The 22556-nt window shown below is 39.5% G+C and overlaps 1 protein-coding gene across 11 annotated transcripts in view; it reads left to right on the top strand.

The window, feature by feature from the left end:
- colec10 (collectin sub-family member 10 (C-type lectin)) overlaps nucleotides 1–22556 on the top strand; it is a 49699-nt gene that overhangs the window by 26050 nt on the left and 1093 nt on the right. For 4 of the 11 annotated variants that reach the window (XM_077526978.1, XM_077526976.1, XM_077526979.1 and 1 more), the window contains 6 exons: nucleotides 16958–17029; nucleotides 19575–19646; nucleotides 21039–21092; nucleotides 21207–21302; nucleotides 21394–21611; nucleotides 22243–22531. In XM_077526978.1, the coding sequence (XP_077383104.1) occupies nucleotides 16958–17029; nucleotides 19575–19646; nucleotides 21039–21092; nucleotides 21207–21302; nucleotides 21394–21611; nucleotides 22243–22440 (710 nt within the window). In that variant the 3' untranslated portion in view covers nucleotides 22441–22531. Of the gene's footprint in view, nucleotides 1–716; nucleotides 913–2743; nucleotides 2984–13835; nucleotides 14011–16957; nucleotides 17030–19574; nucleotides 19647–21038; nucleotides 21093–21206; nucleotides 21303–21393; nucleotides 21612–22242; nucleotides 22532–22556 lie in introns of those variants that run through there. The other 7 variants (XM_077526983.1, XM_077526982.1, XM_077526984.1 and 4 more) reach the window with 7 other exon arrangements.

Below are 22556 nucleotides of genomic sequence, written 5' to 3'. Positions count from 1 at the left end.
TGCTGCAGTCTGTTCCTCTCATCAGAACCGAGAAGGCCAAGGAAACAGCCGACTGTTTATTTCTAAAACAGGACCTGTGTGACATATTGAGGCCAGACGAGTGGGCATCAATGAAAATATGTGCCTCAGAAAGTGAGATGGAAGATAGGAAATGATAAAGAGTGAAAGGAAAAAAAACACATATAATCAGACAGCATTAAGATGGTTTTACCCACATCCAGAAAATTGAAATAGTCTGCACTGTAAATGGGCTGAACAACCACGAGGTGTGTTTTGAAGGCCAGAATGATGATGTCAGGGAGTCCTAGTTAGTCCAAACAGAGTCTGAGATGAGCAATAGTTCCGCTGGCTGAATTGCACAAGGCGATATGGACTTTAAATACATTTAGAAGAGACATTTAAATAAAAGCCTTACATTGCTTTGGGTGAGTTTCTTAGAAGACTCTTGGGACTAGGCAGGAGAAATGAACGAAATCTGTTCATCCATTTTCATCAGGGTCATGTGTGAGCAGGAGTCTCTCCAATGAGTTTGGACGCTGCATTGGTTGCCAGTCAAAACCCCATTCTGTTTATGACAACACATGAACAATTGTGTATTGTAGTTGGAAAAAAAAAGTGTTACACCTAAATAAATTGTTCTTCGTCCCTTCTTTCACATATCTCTCTCGGTGATAGTGTTGTACAAAAGACTCAAGTATTTGTTTCCTTTCTGGCAGGCACTGTTTGCGCATCTAAGTTTGGGTCCTCGTCAGGTTGGTGTTGCGGTCGAGCGAGAGGGAGAGAGAAAGTGACCAGCTCGACGTGCCGTTGTGTTAGCAGTTGAAGTGCGCCGTAGTTAAGATTTATTTTACGCTGTGTTAAGTTTCTTAATTTGTTTCTGTGCCTTCCTGGCCAAGTGTGCGTCCATCTGAGGTGAGTGGCTATCACCGTTTAATGTGTGGCATTCATTATTCACAGTTTAGTACCGACGAGTGTGCGTTAGCATTAGCATTAGCTGGCATTGAGTGGCCCTAGAGTGTGATGTTGTCTGATTTAATATGCATATACCTTCCTATAGTTTGTAATTGTGTTTATTTCCTTCTCTTTTGTCGAGACCAAACACACACACGCACCCACATACATCCTTGCACAGTAAACACTCCTCAATCCATACACAGCAGTTATTGGAACATAAACTCAGGACAATCAAACACAAGTGGACTAATAATGAGCATACTGGACTTTGTTGGATTTCTTGGAATGTTATATAATCAAATTGGTGGATAAAGTGATCACATTTGCTGCCTGCCTCCTCCTTATTCCACCATCTTGACTTCCGCGCCTTCCAAGCATCCTGGCCACGAAGTGGCGCTCTGGCCGGCGCCCCCAGCTCAGTGAAATAGAAGTTTGAATCAGCACATTATAGTCAAGGTGCTATCGACATAGCCCCCCAAACAAGTGTGATAGATGGATGGATAGATGGAAGAATAGAACTCACAAGACCTGACATTTCACAGGAACTACAGTTAATCTCATAAGGCGCGTTGTTAGAAAAAGGTAGAATAGAGTATCAGAAATTAATTTAGATATTTTGTAGGTAACAGTCTATGTGTGTTTGTTTTTACCAAAAAAAAAAAAAAAAAAGTTTGGATACAGTGTCTGTATCCAACATGAGCCACTGATTGTCAGAGTAAAATACTTTCATTGGTCGTCAAGCAGAAATATGGATCCCGCAAAAGAAACCGCATTTGTAATTTGGGAAACCCCAACCTAAGGTTAGGAGGAGGTCATTTTATTGAATCCATCTGACAGGATTCATGTTTTCAATAAACAGTACAATCACCTCAGCCAAGATTGCCTCCAGTATCTTTTGGAATCTAGATGATGGATCTTGGTCAGGATTAGCCTTCTCTTCAGTCTGTCAAGGTACCGTAACTTAATACAGTGCATCCGAAGAAGTATTCACAGCTCTTTAATTTGTCTTGTTTCCTTGAGATGTTTCTACAGCTTAACTGGTCTAACGTGATGAGACATGATTTGAAAAGGCCCATTCTTGTCTATATGAACTCCAACAATTGACAGAGACAAATCAAGTCAAATGAATTGTCTGAAGGCACAGATTTGGAGTAAAAAGATGGCGACCATGAACGCAATTGTTACTGTCTCAGAGCTCCAGCATTCCTCCTTGAAAACAGGAGAACATTCCAGGGGTCCATCCTCGAGTAAATAAAACCGAAATGTGGGAATTGCTGCGTTTTTCGTTTCAGAAAGGGAGGTAACTGAAACCAGAGAAGAAGATGTAACTCTAGCCTGTTTCATAAAAAGAAGTAATCAATCTCTCGGTCAGTTACTGTAGTAACAGTATCTATGAACCTAACCTGGTCGGTAGCAAGTTTTTCACAATGAACCTCGAGGTTTTCTCTGTCCCCGCCTCCTTTCAGCCACACATGACATTTGATTTCCTCTTTCATTCAGTCCGCTGCGGCGAGTGTTTGCGTAAATATGTAAATAATACAATACATTATCGTCATAAGGGACACATTAACTGCATAAGTATAATTCATCCATAACACAATGAGCCACTCTTTGTCATGAATGTGAGACATCACAATTGGAATAAAGCAGGCATCGTCACCATCCCGACAGTGAAATACGCTGAAGACTGTGGGAATATTTTTCAGAAGCAGACTGGTCAGGGTTGAACGAATGTACAGACATATCCTGGATCCTCCGGAGTTGGAGCAACAAACATTTCATCTTTCAGCAGGACAACGACTCTTCAGACGCAGTCAAGATTTCAAAGGAGTGGCTTGAGGACAACTGCGTGAAAGTCCTTGAGAAACCGAACCGGAGCCCAGACTTGAATCCGAGCGAACACATCTGGAGAGATTTGAAAATGGCTCTGCACTGAAGCGCTCCATCCAACTTGAAGGAGCTGTACTGCGAAGAAGAGTGGGTGAAAAGTTGTCATCACGGGCCGCTGTGTACAATTTGGAGGAAACAGGTGAATTTATTGCATTATAGTTAAGACTATATCATAACAAAATGTGGAAAAGGAGCAGAAAAGAAGACTATGATCGATCATATAGAGCCTAAAAGATGCCGGAGGCAAGCTTGGCTGATAGGGCTATAAATGTGAACTTGTGTATGAAACAGAACCAATCAGTCATCAAAATCTGCTTTGCATCATCTTAATCTTTCCCTTCCCTTCCTGTCCTTTGCTGTTTTGCGTGTTTCGCCTGTGGAGTGAGAATGTACGCAAGCTTTCAACTGTGAGGGACATGCTGTCATCACTGCTGGGCTGAGGCACAGGAGAAAGAATAAGATGGAGAAAAGTACAAAATAATACAGATTTGTTCACGGTAAATGTAAATCAATTCAATAAATGTAGAAAAACTAAATGAAGACGAAAAAACTAAAACCCAGAGTGAGGGTCAATGCAACGTGTGCCTAAATGGTCGTCATGTGAAAACAAATCAAATCATTTTGGCAATGATGACCCTGAGTTTAAATTCTTTCCAACAATATCTGTCAAATGGCAGCTGTTCACATTTCCCTTAAATCATATGGAAATCATTTTCTTTACTTTTTGCAAATCTTTGCCATTTCCCTGTGTCCTTATTCCATTGGCAAATTGAAAGAGACCGGTGAAAGGCCAGACGCCGGGAATACAGAGGTAAAGAAAACAGACTTTTGCAGTTGACACATGTTCATCACGTCTTCCACTTTGTGTTCCCACCAAATGCAGAGAACAAGAGTTTAATACAATATACAATGAAAGCCCTTCAACCTCCTAGAGAGTTCAACCACAAATTTAAAGAAATACATATTACGGGCCATGCAAGGGTTATGTTTACTGTCATGACTAGGGTCACACAAGGGTTATGTTTGGGTCAGGACCGTGTGGTCAGGTGTCTGTTTTGAACTGATGCAGCCAGCATCTAGTTTCAACTGGTAAAATGCCATGTGATGTCAGAAGCTATGGGATGTCAGGAATCTTTAATCTCTTTATCTAGTCAACAGCCAATCAGATAATTCCATGTCAGTCCTGTTACCCACATGTCTTGCCACAACCAAACAGATCGAGTCTATATAATCCTGTCTGCGAAGTGTGTGTTTTTGTCGGATTATTACCTCTGTTCCTCTGTGCAATTCCACGGCTTAGCGTCTCGTGATTCTTGATACATTCTCGTTGTTTCTCATCTAGTCAAGTTTGTTCTACGCGTCTGGGTGTTATGCGAATAGAGTTAAAATCTTATTTGTGTCTGCGTGTTTGGGATCCAACCCCAGAACATAACAAAGGGTGTAGTCCAAACCTTGATTAATTAATGAGCTGATTAATGTGTCCACACAATAATGGTGTTTGATTTGCTTGCAGTTTTTTTTGTCTCCTCTAAGACGTTCTACATAAAGTATTGTACACACCCTACTGTTTTCAACACTCTGATGCTGACATACCCCCCAAAAAATGTATAAAGTGGTGTAACTTAGGGCCATGGGAAAAATGTTATACATCGGTGATGCATGTTTTTTGTCTCTCATCCCCGTACTTTTTCAAATGATGTTTGTAAGCTTACCGCTTTCGTTGTGGCTTTACATCAATTTGTTTCCGAGTTGGAATCAATTACTCGTCATCGTCTCAGAGTCAACATTTGGAATCTCATGCCTCCTCTCGTGTCGGAGTTTAACCGCCGCATCATAGGGAGGATTTATAGGGTCGAGTGTGGGAGCGCAGAGCAGACTGTCATAGGCCCATATGTCACGCAGCCCTTCCAACTGTACATCACTTTTCCCACACAATAGGACCTCATCCCACACATCACGCTATACTTGCACTTTTCACTGCTGGCCAGTTCTTTGGGCAGTCCAATACAGCAGATGCCCTCTTTTGGCCTGCGATGACGCACCTGTTAAATCTGCATCAGTAAAGCAATGACTGCGAGTGTGACTTTTGTCCAAATCCAGGAAATATAAAACACATGCGCGATCACCCGTGCCTAAAGCAACATGGCGGTCTTCAACATCAGTCTTCAAATGCAAATCCAGCTTTCTGTAGTCATTCAGTCAAGTCATTGGCCCCAAAACTAAATTCAGAATGCCAGTGATTTATATCGTGTGGCAGAAGATAGAAGTTTGAAGCCAAGAACTTAGTAGTAGTCTTCTTCCTCTCACTTTCATAAATCAGCGAATAGCAACAGTCACCGTTCAGCTGTGTTTGCTTTATATTTTAACTTTTGAATTTTTACATAACTTAAGTGAGGGTGGTTAAATCGTAGCGGAGAATTAGGCTCGGATGGGGAATCGCAAGGTGGTGGATTTGAAAATGTTGACAAAGTGCAGGAATGAGGTGACCCTGTGGTGACATGGCACCATTTTCGCTAGTCCTTCACTCTTTTTTTATTTTTTTTTATTTTATTTTTTTATTGTAATCGGGAACAATTTAGGGAAACAATTCTGTTGGCTTATGTTTATTGATCATTATTATTATTTAAATAAATTGTCATGCTGATTCGCAAATTGCAATCATTTTTTCTTAGCATGTTATTTTTTTTCTTCACATCTTAACCTGTAGATAAGCAAAATTCCACTGATTCGCTGTAGTAAGAAGAGCTGATTACGACCTGTTCCCCAATGTTATCTATGTGAATGTATCATGTTAAAATAAAAATTTGCAAGTTTAGAAATCCTTCCAGACTTTGCTGTCCCAATGGTTAGAACATCTCACTCCCAGTTGTATTTTCTCAAGTACTCCAGCCTTCTTCCACATTGTAAAAACATGCATGTTAGGTTAACTGAAGACTCAGTATTGTCCATAGGAAATGAATGCGAGCGATTGTTTGTCTGTATGTATGTGCCCTACAATTGACTAGTGACCTTGCCAGGGTTTACCATGTCTCTAGCACAAAGTCAGCTGGGATCATGGAAAGGCTCCAGCTCACCTGTGACACGATTGAGGACAAGCACTAAAAGGATTGATGGATATACATATACCATTCATTTTGAGTTGAAATGTGCCTGGGATTGACCATCTTTTCAAACACAGCCCTGTTTTTTTTTTTACACTGATGCAGGTTATTTCCCATTTTTTTTTAAAGGTGTAGTTGACATCCACACAGAAGGAATTAGATGTAATGCAATATGTCAATCACGAGGAATATGAGGGATGTTTCGTGTAGAAACGCAACCACATGTCTGGATGAAGTATGCTAGAAAAACAGAGTGACACCCAAAACTGCGAGGTGGAGGCATGAGAAAGAGCGAAGTTGTTTTCTTAACATCCATCTGACAACGACGCCCACTTGACGTCTTTTGCATCGTACCCCGTCTGATATTTCATCGAGACGGTGGACAATTTGGGAAAAGGGCTCTAAATGGAATGGTGACATCAACGGAGAGAATTTTGATTTTAATTGGACTATTTTTACACTCCCATTTCATTTATTCAACCAGAATTTTGCACAACAGCTGGCTGATGTTGAACAAGAGGTCAGGGTTCTCTTATAAGCATGTATTGAAGTTAATGAGGTCATACAACACTACTGCCATATTTGGTTTTAATGCTGCATTAGAGTGTGCAGTTAGCTAGCTAGCTCTGCTTACACCTTGTATTACATTAATTACATTTACATCACTGCTCGGTTATTTTAAATTCCTGGCCATTACTGGATGCATTGTTTGTTCTTCAAAGCTATCAAATATGTTGGAATAACATAAGTGACTTGACTTTCTTAACGAATAATGTCCATCAGCCCTTCGTAGCATATAGCTTGCTGCTGGCTGATTTACACACACAGAAAAAAAAACAAAAACTTTTCTATCAAAAGCAAAAGCTGCACAATATTTTTTTTTAGTATTTTTTTTAAAATGTGAACAAAATGACATTTGTCATTGAGTTCAAGTCGAGTCGAGTCTCACGAATCAATGCCAAGTCAAAGTCAGTTCGAGTCAAGTCTTTTGACTTGAGCCCCCTATCTTTGGTTATAATAAAACAAACAAAAAAGAAGTGTATTTGGCATCCATTTATCTTTACACATGTGCAAATGATTTATTTAGCTGCTTCTGATACTCCCGGTTGTGTCGAATAGGAGTCTAAGACCGTTCCCGACACAAAACTACAGTAAAAATGGGTTTTGTGTGCGTCCCAAATCAAAAATGGACAAACAGGTGACACACGGGAAGCAAGTATGACAACTGGAGTCAAGGTTAAGATCGGGTTACGGCAATAAACCGATGGCTGAGATTTATAAAACAGAGCAGTTTGTGTGTCAACTTGAGGAAAGCCACTGGTCATGGTTGAAAAAGACAAAAGGAAATCTCCTCTCTATAAAATACTTCCTGGAAGAAGCACTGGACATAGAACCAAAGTCAGCAAACTTTCAGGCAGATGTAAACACGCAATTCTTCACCAGTGTTGTGGTTCAACATTGGTATTTCCAGTCATACTTACTGGATTTCCATGTCAATTAAATGTGTGCCTTGGCACAAAAAGACAAAAAAAAAATACCATGACATTTCTATAACCTTGCAGAAACACTTGGAGAATTTTTTTATTTTATTTTTTTTACACAACTTATCTACTTCCTGTTGGAAAATGACTACTTTCTGAACATTTTCATCTAGAGCAGGGGTGGGCATTTTTTTTTTTTTTTTTTGTTAAATGGAGAGATGGGCCAAGTGCTCCAGTCACACGCAAACATTCGGATTGGAAGGCAATCTCCAAGTGCTCCCTTCACAGATCTGTGATCTCCCTGGCCAACTTCCCTTCATCCGCCTGTGGAGGTCTGCTTTCAATATCTTATTAACGTGCGTTGCACGCCTCAACCTCCTGGCAGACTCGAGCAAATCCGTTTCTTCTTCAGCCGCGTCAGGGACTATCAATGTGCCTCTCATGCACCACATTTAAAGGGAATGAGAGGAGCCGCTTCGATTGGCGGTGAATCAAGTTGGTTGTGTTCACGGCCACAATGACGTATAAGTTTTTTTATTTTTTTATTATTATTAAATGCACCATGTTGTGCATGCATACCAAAATACGAATACTCGGTCTAACCCGCCTCCACACAGAGTTCGGAACCCCACCATGCCCTGAGCTGCAAATCCTTTGCATGCAATAACTGCATTCAGCCTTTGCTTCTTCTTCTTTTTTTATATTGTTCTCTTATCATGCTTTTTTTTTGGGGGGGGGGGGGGGGGGGGCTATTGTTAGATTTGTGCTTTTTCTTTTCTTTTTTTGTCGTCTTTTCCGCAGTTAGTTCTCGATAGAGTTTAAGTCTAGAGATTGGCTTGGTCTGTCAAAAACCTTCCACCTTGTTCAACTTGCTATTTTTTTGGATGTTTCACGTCATGATGATGGATCTCCCGATCAGTTTGATCGCGTATCTCTTTGAATTAGAGAACAAATGTTTCCGTAGACATCAATGACAAGAACCAGTCCCAAGCCCAAGTCATGACACGACTTTTTGATATCATTTTACCAGATGTGTCTGCGTCTGCATTTGATTCACTCGCATCCAAGCGGTCATGGATTTGCCCACCATGAGTAATCCGCTACAGGGGCCGATAAAACGGAAATGTTAGTGGCTTTCCTAATGAAATGAAATTATGTTACGAAGGCCGACTTTCCTTGATCATCATAGCTCAACAATTCCTGCGGGTGAACTGTACTAGTTGGGCTCAGATGGTGCCTGTTTTTCAAATTCCTCACAAGCGATTGTCTGTATTTTCAGGAAATTCAAGCGAGGAATGAAAACTTGGAAAAGCTTCCGTCTCCCCCAGATTTATTTTTGGTTCGTTGAGATTTCACAACACGTGTGAAACGACTACAAAACGTTTCCCGCAACCTTTTGCTTCTCTCCGTGTTTTTCATGTCGACACCATTCTTGTGTCATGTTCGATCAGAAATGAAATCCTGGCCAAAGCAAGCACAAACGTAGAATAATCCTTTTTGTAACACCAAACGAGCACATTCAGAATCAATGGATGCTCTAATGTTGTATGTTAAGATGAAGAGCGCCGTCATCGTTCTCACGGTGGCCTCACATCTCCTAACTGTCTTTAATGGTGTTTGGGCTTAGTTGTTACACTGTGTTACAAATACTGTACATTCTAGCATTGGTGAAAAATTGCACCATTGTTGCTTTTGGTCTACATCCAAACTTTTTCATTTGAGGGCCACATACAGAAAATCAGAAGGACGCAAGGGCCACATAATGTTATGAAGAGAAATTGTGTTTAGTCATAAAAATTGTACAAATAATTTATTTGTGCTTTTGCATATTTTGAAAAATGCTACAGTATATAAACCAATTTATTTGTAATATGGCAGTAGGGTTATTATAGTTTGGGAATTTTTCATTTTAGTTTTTATTTAGTTTTGATTTTTTTATTTTATATTTAGTTAGTTTTAATTGGTTTTCAGGGTGATTCTGTTATTTTTTTTAATTAGTTTTAGTTCTTTAATAAAGGCTTAATTTTAGTTTACTTAGTTTCAGTGTTAGTTTTAGTTTTTGTTTATTTTATAAGGTGGATTACTTGTGCGCAATATTAAAAAAACAAACAAACAAAAAAAACACCATGGGCGCAACATCATTATTTCGGTTTATATCAAAATACATCTACTAAAAATCACATTTAAAATCATCCCTAAAGGCTCATGCATTAAATTAATTACCAGAGACTAAAACGAAGGACATATTTGCTATAATTATAGTTCGTTTTATTTTAGTTAGGTTTGTAAACATAAAAGGTAGTTTCAGTTAATTTCCTTTTTTTTTTTTTTTTTTTTTAAAAAGCATCTGTTTTTATTTTATTTTGTTAACTAAATTGTTTATTTTTTTTGTTAGTTTTAATTAACTACAATAAACTTTAATAGCACCTGTGTTTTTCGACACCCTCCCTTCTTACTTTGACCATCTCCAAACATTTTTGTTTTTATTTGATTTGAACTGAGTCAAATGCCATTTTTAGCATATGACGCGGGCCGCAAATGGCCCCCGGGCCGTAGTTTGGACACCCCTGGTGTACATACTGACACTCAAATTAGCAGTTTAGCAATCGAGATAAGTAGCTGCAGATGTTCTTTCGATAAACTAGTAACCAAAGGTGCCACCTCGGTTATTTACGTGGATTATGTCAATGATCGTCACGCTAGCAGGTTATTTCTCAACTTGGCTCCTCATATAATTGCCTTCCAAGTTTTTTCGCCCCCTCATTTTGTAACTGTTCTCATCTGCTCCAATAAACCATCCACTTGTGAGCAAGTTGCTTGAAGTCATTAGAAAAAAAAAAAGGAAATGACAGCAAGAACCAACCATGCTTTGATTTATTTCAGGGGGAGGAGCCTTCTTTGATGATTAATCATTAATCATCTGAGCCATAACCTCGAAGCAACTCATCATTATCGCAGCTTTCCCACGTCTTGCAGTATTCCTAAAATGACACTTTTTGTGAAGTCACGTCGGAAGCGTCATTTGGAGAGGACGAGTTCAATAAAAGTGGCGGTTGATTGATTCAGATTGACTGACAAAATGTCTTCTTTTTTTTAAAAAGATAAGTGGTACTATGAGTCAGAGACTTTTTTTTTTTTTTGCGCATTGACCACGAGTCACCTTTCAATCTCGGGGTGTGACTCACACACTAAATTAGAAAAAGCAACATGAATCACAGGCATACAATTAGCTCCAGGATGCTTGTACTTGTAAAGTACATTTGTGTATGTTGTACTCATCAAGCAGGAATGCAGAGAAAGCGCATATAAAATGGTGAAAAATGACACAACACACACATATAAATGTGTACGTTAAAAAATGTGAAATTTATTAACATAACATGAAATGTTTTTGTTTTCGTCCTATCAGGAGTCGCTACAGTGCATGATGCGCAATTATGTTTGCCAGTTTTTATGCCACATGTCCTTCCTGACACCTATGCCGTACTAATTAATAAGTCACCAAGATAAATACAAATAATGTCGATACAAAAACATGTGAAAATGACGTAATAATGTGTTAATTTCACACACAAGTCGCGCCAGAGTATAAGTTGCACCCCCGGCCAAACTATGAAAAAAACTGCGACTTATAATCCGAAAAATACGGTACATGAAAAATAATAGTTATCATATTCATTACCGGCAAAATATTATCTTCTTACTGTTTAAAATGCTTCAGTGGTTCAAGTATCCCTCTAAGAAGTAAAATCCACCTTTTTTTTTTTTTTATCAGTCTCGGGGGGCCGCCATTTTACTTTCGACTGAAAATGGCATTACAGGGGAACGACCAATCACATCTCTCCTGTTTTCTGGGTTTGGTCATGTGACGTTGGCAAGCTGTGCCGTGATTTGGTCGTTAGCTGAGCAACTGTGATGTCATTTTCAGACTGCAGCGAGTGGCAAAATGGCTGCGCAAGCGAGATGGATAAATGAGTTGGATTTTGCTGCTTACGTCATATTCCACAAACACAATATTAATGACTAGTGGGGGCTGCATAGAACTTTAAGACAAACCAGCTTGTCATCAAACCATTGTCTTGTTCCTGGAAGGAAATCCCCATGTTTATTTGTATGATTTATGAATGTCGTCTGCGAAAGGGTTAAACAACATGGCCTCTCCCTTGTAAGAGTTTATAAGCATGATGTTGGCCTTGCAAAAGCATTTTGTTGGCTTCGGTTCTTCTTCACAGCACGTCTCCCCAACCAGCCAGCTATTGTCAGCAACACTAAAAGCCAGGACCATAAAAGAGCTGCTGAACCAAAACACACAGATTTTGAAATCCATAAATTCCTCAGCAGAAACTATATCCTGAAGTCTTCGAAGTTTTGAACAAACATGACTCGACGCCAAAAGAAACTTTGGTCGCGCTCTATCGCGGTGATATCACAAGTAGCTATTGTGTGTGCAAAACATGAAATCGGGTTCAGCATCGAGCAAAAGAAACAAACGTGACCATCAGGACCAAGAAGCGATGAATGACTGACGCCATTATTGCAGCAGGCCTTGTGGCATTTCCTTTCAAGAGTTAAATGAGGTCATTCCCCGACTACAAACAAAAGTTGTTTTGGCATTTCCCAACCAATCGTTTTCAATGTGCCTGCAAATACAAATGATGCTACGAATGCCAAGCATAGCAAAGTTTCTGAAACAATGAGCTTCAGTGCAAATTGTTGTTTCGAAGTCACGATATCCGAAGCCAATCCCACAGGAAGCACTTGACGATGATGAATTGGTTTTCTTTCTGATTAATACTCTTTAGATATTTTCAAACTCTTGTTATACCGCAGAGACAAGCGTACATGGATGCTCATTATCATGCCACAAAACAAAAGTCGAGTAAAAGTCATCTCAGGAGAAAAAGAAAATCTAGAATCAGTCGTCTTCCTGCACTCAGAGCCAAGAACATGTTGCACTAACCACAATATCTTCACTAACTTCCCCTCACTCGGCCCTCCGTGTGTCTTCTTCTCTAATTGGGTCTTTTTTTCTTTCTTTTTTTTTTTCCAGCTCAACTCCCTTTTTTATCTCTTTCCCTGTTTTCCTTCTCTTCCACTAACTCCTCGAATCACGACACGGTCGCATACTTACAAAGCAGTTTTTGTTCACGCGTAAGTTTTGTGTCGATGCCGTTTTGCTGGTCTGTCAAACACACGTTGGCAATCGGTTCGAGGCTCAAATAAGCTTTTTTTTGATCAGATGACAGTCGCTGTGATATGAAAAGAAAAACAGAGGACCAAGTCATCTTTGGGTCCGTTTCAATATCAGTGCAGGAGATGGCAAACACGCAGCGAAAAAAATATGGAAGCAATTTTCACTAAACTATGTGAAGGGGCGTGGCTTGGGCCAACGAGGAAATAAAATTTTAGAGCGGATCTGTGATTATATTTATGTATTTTTTTAACTATCATTCTGAAAATCCAAGGACAAATGCAGACATTTCTTCTTTCCTTTGCTTTTGGGCTGTTGTTAACCACTTTTAAACGTTACATTAACATTAAGTGACAGCACCAGATTATCCACCGGCCCGTTTGTCCTTATAGTCGCGAGTGACGCATCTTGATTTTCATGCCGCTGCGAGTGTTTGGGAAATTGTGCTGCGCCAGATTGGGCATTTCAACTCCGTGCCCTAAAATAAACGAAACATTAGACCAGCTGAAAGCAGGTCGAAGTTGTGGTGTAGCTGGTGTAACAGAATTTTGTTGAATTTAATTGAGGTTGAGGCAGACTGATTGTGAGCTTGACGGATATGTGTGGTGGATGTCATCGAATGTATCGACGTACGTTTACAAATGACATGAAATGTAAATTCTTTATTTCTATCTCTAATTCTATTTATGTCTTTTATTTTCATTTCATAGTGTGTGTCTTGGCTGCGTAGCATCCACTCATTTGTGCTTTTGCTTTTGGTCCAATCAGATTTCAGCTTGGTGTTGCTATGTGAACGTATTCTGCCCAACACATATTAAAGAACAGTATGAACACTTTTCATTATAATGCTAACGCCTCATTTTACAATGTAATGGCCATATGACATAATTGTCTGTTATTTACCAAAAGGATAGTTATTTCAAATTTTCATTTTTATTGAATGTTGACACTTTTGGGCTTCCATACGACCATAGATGTTTTTAACATTGTTAAATAAAGGCCATAAGTTGCAGTCGCCTATATTGCATGTGACTAAAAATGGTCTGTAACGATGTGCTGGTTTAAGCTTTATGTTAATTACTGCAACTTGAGCTCAGCCCGGCTCTGGTAAGTGTTGTTTGACATTATGATAAGGAGCTGATAAGCCCATGTAAACAAATGCGTGTGCGTATACGTGTGAAAGAGAGAATCCGCTCATTAGCGCTGCACTGACCTGTCGGTCGCTTCTCACATCTTTCAGCAGGCACGCGATAGCACGCAATTCTCAACAATTTCCTTTGCTACATGATGGCAAGACGCACAACTGGGTTCTTGTTTTGTGTCGTGGCCGCGTTCTGCTTTGTTTCCGCATCTCCCCAAGTCTGCAGCAACTCCCTCATACCTGGAGCGAAAGGTAAACAAACGCTTATACACTTTGTTGTTCAGGTCTGATTTGCTTTCAAGGGTGAAAATCGTGTATACTTGTGTTAGGTTATTATACAGCAACTCCCACTATAAATGGGGATTCAGCAATGCAAATACTTTTCCATTCCAGACTGTCGGATATTTAACAAGTTGGCTTGTCTCTCGTAATTTGTTTGTCTTGTTAATGTCAGTATGTGGTCAAATGAAAGACGGAATGGAAAATTCTAAGGAAACACCAAAGAATAATTTTGGAGGGCTTTATAGGGTTGTTGATAACGGTACCCAGCATGTAACGTCCTGTCGTTTAACAGCGAGCTGACTACCACCCCACAGTTGTTGTTTTTTTTTTTTTAGGAGGGAATGCCTTTCCGTTTTACAACATCCAGTAGCTTATTCCCCTGCTGATTCAGACAGAGCCAATAAAACACACACCAGGAAAAGTTAAGCAGCATTTTTTTTTTTTTTTTCACGTTTGTGCCAAGAGGACACTAACGTAATGTGAGATGACGTGGAGAGAGTGAGTGAGGTTTTTGTGTGTGTGGTGCCACTGAGAAAGTCCCATTGAAACTGCGTATTGAGACAGCCGCCACTAAAATTGAACTGATTATTTGGACAAGACCTTCGGATACAAACGACTGCAGATTTCATCATATGACAACGACTTTGCCCATGTTTGTGTATTCTAAGTGCCATCTGATGTGTGGTTCAGGGTTTTGTGGAACACACTACAGTCACGCTTCGTCACTTTTCTCTCGATGTGCCACTTTTTCGGGCTTCATATTACCTCATACTTTTTAAATGGATGCGTCTGCATCCTGTTTTCATATGGTGACAGGATGTGCGTGACGGAACAAGTGTTAGGGATTGAATCAAATGTCACACCATTTTAAACTGACCTAATTCTTATTGAATTGGTTTTAATTTCGCAATATCCTTGATACATGTTAGTCGAGAAGAGTGTTTAGCTATTTCGCTTGCTTTTGGTGCTTTGTTTTGATTTTGTGAACTACCAACTGGAACTTTATTACAACTTCGGAAAGACCGTGGCCGCTTGTGATCACACAAAACATTACTGTTAGCAGGCAGATGCTAACGTAAACTTCCTAAACTTATTATACTTTACAATGAACACTTTGTAGCGGAAGTCAATAAGTTGGAGTCTCCCCCTCCAGTCTAAACACGGCATTATGATTAATTAATTAATTAATTCATTAACTCATTAGCTCCCAAAAACGTATAACTACGTCATATTTTAAATGTTTTAAGTGTCCCAAAGACGTACTTATACGTTTTTTTGTGCCAGAGCATAGAGAAGGCTTTGATGCAGTCTCTCTACTGCAGAAAATGGTTGAGTGGCAGCAGAGTATAAGAGATCAACCACGCCATGTTAAAACAAGCTGATTTCCCCACAGTTCCAAGCAGAATTGTGAAAAACTATGAAACTTAGCTTTGTTCTATTGCTAATTGTTGCACAGCAGAAACAGAAAGGAATATACTTTTTTTTTCCCTGATAAAAGAAGATACTCTAAACTCTCTTTTGGTATGTTCCATATTTTTTTTTAGACCAATAGAACATAATATTTTGCGGGCCTTGAAAAATCAGTCAAAATCCAGGAAAACACTTAGGTGAAAATGGTTGGGAGTGAATGAGTTAATATTCCTTCTGTGGCATGTGAGTTGTGTCTTTTGTCCATTTTGCTACTTGCTGTCGAGTGAAAATGAGATCGCAGTTGCTCGGGGCGCAGGTAACGACCAATCACGGTTCACCTGTTTTCTGAGCTTGGTCATGTGACCATGATTGGTCGATGAACTACTGCGAGGTCATTTTCAGTCGACAGTAAGTAACAAAATGGCCACCCCCTGAGATTGATAACAACGTGTGTATTTTGCTGCTTTATCCATATTTAAATTAGTGGGTTATATTGTAGACACTTTTTGTTGACTTCCACTTTAACTCCAGCAATATATTTAAAACATGCTACTATGCAAAGACCTTCCTTTTCCTTTCACCATTACGTGTCTGTGCCTTTAAAGAGTGAAGAGATTTTCTCTATTTTGATTTATTATACAGTGGTTAACTTGCTGTTTGAGCCTGGAATTAATGAATTCGCTTTACCGTATTTCTCCTAAGAACTTGAAATTAGGTTACGTCCTAAATTGTAAAGTGTTGATGGTAAACTGCGGTATATCAGAAATAGCCACGCTAATTACCGTCTAAGTTAAACAGAGCCTCGAGTAATTACATAGCATGACGTAATTTTACTGTGTAGAATATATTATGGTGTGCAGAAAACAATTCTAATAAGGCTTTCAGAAGTAAGCGTCTTAATATGCCCCAGTTGAAAGCTGTTTGTTGCTATCCTGCCTTTGCCCAGCGCCTCGGTTACAAAGTGTCCTTGGCAGCCACATCAGACATCCCGTGTAGCCAAAACCTCTCTCGTACACCTCATTTGTGTTTTTGACTCCAAAAAAAAAATGATGTCATAATTAATAGTTCAATGGAACCTTTGCTTTTAAAAACAGAAATAGGCCCCGGCCTGTTTTTATTTTGAAAGCACGCAGAGTCAAAACACATCCACAAAGGATTAACTGTACATTATAGAACTTGGACACAATCAGGTTCCTCAATTTTGCATTTCGGATCACTTATCAATTATGGACCCCATTGATGAGAACAGATTTTGACATACAGTATGCCAACAGGGTTGGGGAATCCCGGTCCAAAAGGTAAAAACCTTTTGAGCCGCAGGTGCTTCCACTCAACTGGCAGGTAAACATGCTTGTCTCACCCTGCTGAGTAGACGCACCTGTGGCTATAAAGCCAAACTGTTGAAGGGTTTTTCACTTTCTGGACCTGCATTTCCCAACCCTGTACTTAATCCAAACTCTTGTGAGAAATCTATGATGCTTCTTTCGTCATCTTCCTGTCTGTGCAGGAGACCAAGGCGAGATTGGAAACGAAGGCGATGAGGGCAGAATGGGAAAGGATGGACCACCAGGACGTCCAGGTCTGCACAACTCTTGCTCTGCAAATTGTTAACGCAGTTTTTGGAATTGGGCGTGGAAAGTGATACTTCGAAAAAGTTGAATGACCCGTCCCATTGAAAATGAAGGGGAAAGGTTGATATTAAATGTTAAATTGCGCAAATACTGTAAGTAATGTGAAATCAGACGATATATATACCCCGGGAGACGTGAATTTTTGAAGCTAGTTTACATGTGAACAATGTAAGTTGGAAGTATTAAATGGGAGTTGTTTGGCGGCAAAAAAAAAAAATGTGATCACAAATAACATATGTGGGAATGCTTCAGCATTCCCACATATGTTATTTGTGGTTTATTAACATTATAACAATAGAACACTTGATGTAACTAAATATCCTTTTAATGCTGCCCTTCTAGTGGATTCTATTGAATGAGACAAGTGCACTGACTGTTGTCAATGATAGCATAAAAAGATACCTAGAGACACACGATGTCTGTCAAGTAGTTACTCTCCACAAAACTTCATTGACTAATCTCGTTCATGTCAACATGATTCTACTTGGAGTGACTTCAGCACAGCGTAGCCATGATGAGCCTTTATGGCTTCTGTGACTGTATACGCTGACTTACTGTCGCACCATCACAGCCTCCAACATCTTAGCTGCAGTACGTCAAGAGCTCAACAGAATGACGCATAAATTCCGCTTTTTAATTGAGGAGATTTTTTACAGGAAAGCGTGGCTTAATTTTGGAATGTTAATAGGGACTAAAAGCACAGCTAATGCCCTGGAAACAAAAACAATGCGTTGCTCTTGGTTTATTAACGTCAACAAACGGTGGTGGATCCTTCCTCCCGCAAACATTTAAGTTTGAAGTTTGAATTTGAGCTGTGAATTTGTTATTGTGGGAGTAAATTGGCGTCAAAGCACATGTTGACAAATGAAAAATGTGGCTCGGCGCATGAGTTTGATGTCGGACAGTTCAGCGTCGAGCAAGCAGTCCAGAGTAAAGAGTTCAGCTCAGGATTCGAATCACAGCTTTACCATCTGTGTCATAGTATTGAAACGAGATGAAGATGCTTTCAAAAGGCGTCTTCATCAGAATGAGAAATGAGGCCTTCCACCTCTTTATCCTCCAGCAGCTGCACGGGGAATCCAGACGTTAAGCCGGTTGGAGGGTTCGGCCCGTTATAAAAAGCAACTGCAGCGATAGGAACAAGTGTTATCTGAAAGACGGATGAGCGGTTTAACTGGCTGGCGTAAGCACGCGGAAAACAACATTTGTCAACTCGAAACAGGGAAGACAAAGCAACATCCAATTTCTATAAACAGCAGAGAACAATTGGTCTCGCTCATCACAGTCTACTTTGTGTATTTACACATATAGCCGAGTAGAACTTGTATTTAACATTGACGGACATTCTGTCCCGTATTTTCATTAGCCCACATAAATTTCAGCGACACTTCTTACACGTCATCAAGAAGCAAATAAACTTGTGAACGTGTATGTGTGTGTGTGCCACTTCTCTCTCATAGCAACAGCCCCTCTCCAATGTGTCACTTTCTATTTCAAATATCATTCATTTCCAGTGGAATAGTTTCCTGAGGAAATAATCACAGCAGAAGGCCATGGTTTGGCCGCACTTTAATAAACCCGATGAAGTAGTCTGAATTTGTGGGTTTTGTTCAGAAAAAAAAGAAAAGAAAGGAAATTTTAGTTGCAGAAGATAATTAAGTTTGACTCAAATGGGTTTTTGGTGTATATTGACATTGATAATCACATACTCCATTATATTAATATACTGTACAGTCATTTTCTACATGCTCTAATTAAACGGAACGAAGCTGAAGAGCACACGGTTGTGTACGGTCATGCTTGACCAATTTTGCCTTTTTCGTTTCGACTAACTTATTTTAACCTCCAGGATCACTATTCGTAGGGTGTGTTTTTTTTTCTTCGCTTGTGTTAATGTTTTAAATCTATCAATGAAATCTATCCACGTATGTCGTACTAGCTAGCTAACACTAAGCTAACCTCCGGTCCAGCGTCCGAGTTTGCAAAGTCGCTTTGTGCTAGGACGGCATCAGAGGCCAACAGTGAAGTAAGCACAAAGCTTTGTCACACTTCCCGCGATGTGCTTTATTGACTGATTGCTTAACAGTATAATAAAATACTCATTTGCTGGCTAAACATTCCCATGCACACACTAACATTTTCCGGGTGCCGCGCTCTAAGAGCACGCGTCACATGACGCTGCACATTCCCTCGCATACTTACAATACCGGACGGACATCACACGTGTTGCCATTCAATCACTCCCGTGACGCTAGAAAAATCACAATCACAAAAAATCACAAACTAATGAAAGGCAACAACAAATGAGGGATTCTTCTTCATTGAAGTGTGGTGATGTTTGCCATATGTGTTGTTTATTATTATTATTATTATTATTATTTCCAGTAACACATAACGTCGTGTACAACTTTTATTTGCATGATGTATTATAGTCGTTAATAGATGTCTCAAATATGTCAGCTCTTCTACTCTTTCTTCTTCTGCATTTTCCAGGCGCATCGGGAGAAGTGGGTCTCAAGGGGGATGTTGGTCCCATGGGAAAAATGGGACCCAGCGGAGAACAAGGTAGGGAAAGTCATTTGAATCCCGCACACTATCACAGTATTGCATAAAGATAGCCATATAAACGATTGTAATTTCGTGTCATTAATCATTTCAGGCATAGTAACTTCTCTAATGTATCTGTGGGCATGCAAGTAAAAATGGCCACTGGGTGTAGTTTCATACGCATACAACAAAATAGCCAATACAATAATGTTGTGAATCTTATTACCCTTTAACCTATTTCTGATGTTATCACGTAGCGGAATAAATGATGTCATGCTGCTGTTGTGTGTCTCCGTGTGGCTAATATTCGTCTTTTAACGAGCGCTACCGTGAGCAATCACTTTTCTCCGTAATCATTAGCTTTAATACGCCTACAGGAAAAGTGGCTTTGTAACATGCAAACGGTGAGCTCACAACCCGTTAAACAGTTGCAACACAAAGAATTCGTTTTCAGGAGCAGCTCAGGAAGTATCGAAGCCAGAGGTGGGCACATTTTTTTTTTTTATGCTCAACGGCCATGTTTGATTTTGGACAGATAATTGGTCTATTAAATGAAGAAAAATGTTTACATGGGTAATTACGCCACAAATACTAAGTGCAGTATGAAAATTGTTTTATTGACCCACAAGGGATTATCTTGACTCAATTTATTCACAAATTGTGGGAAATCTGGGAAGATTTATTGTACTTTTTGCCACCTAATGGAAGAAAATTTTAATTTTTTTTAATTTTTTTTGATCTGACTCACTCTTCATGGGGCATAGATAGATAAACAAAACTATATATGTAATTTGTAATAAACAATAATTTTCTGCCAAATTAAGTGAAACTGGATATTTTAATTAAGTAATTAATTAATTTATGAATTAATATTAATTAATTAATTAATCAATATTATTATTATTATTATTATTAATCAATTATATATAAATACTAATAATAAATTATCAATTATTAATTATTAATTATTATTCATTAATAATAATTATTCATTTAAATTAATTTAATTAATACTTTAATTCACCTGACAAATTTAGCCAATATGGATTTGGGTGGACTAGACACGACATAAGATCATAGAAATACTGTTGACTTCACTATTGAGATCCTAAAGTTCATATTTGTGTGATATCACCATCTACTGGTGATATCCTATTAGTACAACAAAAAAACCTCTGAGCAGGATTATTTGTCATCATACAGTACAATACTATATTTCAGGGGTCCTATAATTGTTGAAAATTATGTGTTGGCATGTGACAGTCAAATAAAATTGAATTGATTTGAATAAAATGCAGTTTGTATACAGTATGTTTGACTTTATTTGTTGACCCTCGGTTTGTTTTAGATCATGCCTTGTGCTAGAAATGAACTGGACATGAAAATAAAGCGTTGTGTATTCCTCCTTAGGGGACAAAGGAGAAGCAGGCTTGGGTGGACCCTCGGGTTTGAAAGGGAAAGCCGGTAGGGCTCTTGTTGTGTTCAAGTTACAACAGCGCTTCTCAATTTCAGTGTTAGCAAAAGCAATAGAAGCAGCTCATTCTGCTCATATAAAAGACGTTTTGCCAACTCACTTAGGCACCACGTGTGACTGTGGAAGGTACCGGAGGGTCGTTGGACAGATGGATGGCAAGTTGGCCAAGCTGAGGAACGCTGTCAAGTTCGTCAAGAATAGTGAGTTCGTCCAACGACGTCTCTTCCGACATTTAAGGGACTTTCCCAATGCAACAAATACTTTGTAAACGTCTCCTCACTCTTTTGACAGTCATGCTGGGTCTGACAGAAAGCGACGAGCACTACTACCTGCTCGTGAAGGAGGCCAAAAGGGTCAAGGAGGCCTCATTGAACTGCAAGCTGAGAGGCGGCAAACTGGCCGTGCCCAACAGTATCAATAGTAACCGCCTCATGGCCGATTACGTCACTCAGTCCGGACTCACGAGGGTTTACGTCGGCGTGCAGCCGAAGGACACAGACGCGCTTAGAGTATGTACTGTTTTGATATGAAAAGCTTATCTACCATCGATGCTTGTTTAACTCATTTACTCCCATTAACGTGTAAATACGTTTTTTTTTATGTTCCAAGTGTCCCAAAGACGTATTTATACGTTTTTTGTTTTTTTTTTCATGCTAGAGCATACAGAAGGCTTTGACGCAGCCTCTCAACTGCAAAGAACGGTTGCAGAAATGGTAGTGATTACACAAACGGCCAGCAGGTGACAGCAGAGTATAAGAGATCAACCAGGGCCATGTAGAAAAAAAGCTCAATTACTTACAATTTTAAATAGATTTGTGAAAACTGATGAAACTTAGCTCTCTTCTAATGCTAATTGCTGCAAAATGTAAACAGATATAAACATACTTTTTTTTTCTCCTGATGAAAGAAGAGACTTTAATCTTTCTTTTGATCAGTTCCATGCTTTTATAGCAATAGAACACAATATTCTGTGGGCCTTGTAAAATCAGTCAAAATCCAGTCAAACAGCGAACGGGATTGCGAAATGTGAAAATGGCGGCGAGTGAATGAGTTAAGGTTAGTAGTAGTACATTACAGGAAAAAGACAGAGGAGTGTTGTGAAGCCACTCATCGATGTGCCTTCCCAATTTTATTCTTCAGCGTGACGGAAGAAACCGTTCCCTGGATGCCGATTCCGTCCCGCTCGGGAACTTTTCCGCATGGAGTCAAGACGAGGCGCTGGCGTCATCCAGCCGCAACGCGAGCTGCGTGGGGCTCCTCAGCACAGGGACGTGGAGTCACGTAGACTGTGACACGGCCATGTTTTTCATCTGTCAGTTTCCTAAAAAAGCAGAATAAGAGGAGGAGCTAGTGGGGCTATTTAATCAGCATCTTGAGTCATTGAAGACTTTAATGTAAGTGCAGTCTAATAAATTATGTGTGACACTTACACGCCTGTTTTAAGTTTTATTTGA

The sequence above is a fragment of the Festucalex cinctus genome, chromosome 7, assembly GCF_051991245.1.
Source record: "Festucalex cinctus isolate MCC-2025b chromosome 7, RoL_Fcin_1.0, whole genome shotgun sequence".
In the NCBI taxonomy this organism is placed as follows: domain Eukaryota; kingdom Metazoa; phylum Chordata; class Actinopteri; order Syngnathiformes; family Syngnathidae; genus Festucalex; species Festucalex cinctus.
This window is presented reverse-complemented; position numbering and strand designations above follow the sequence as displayed.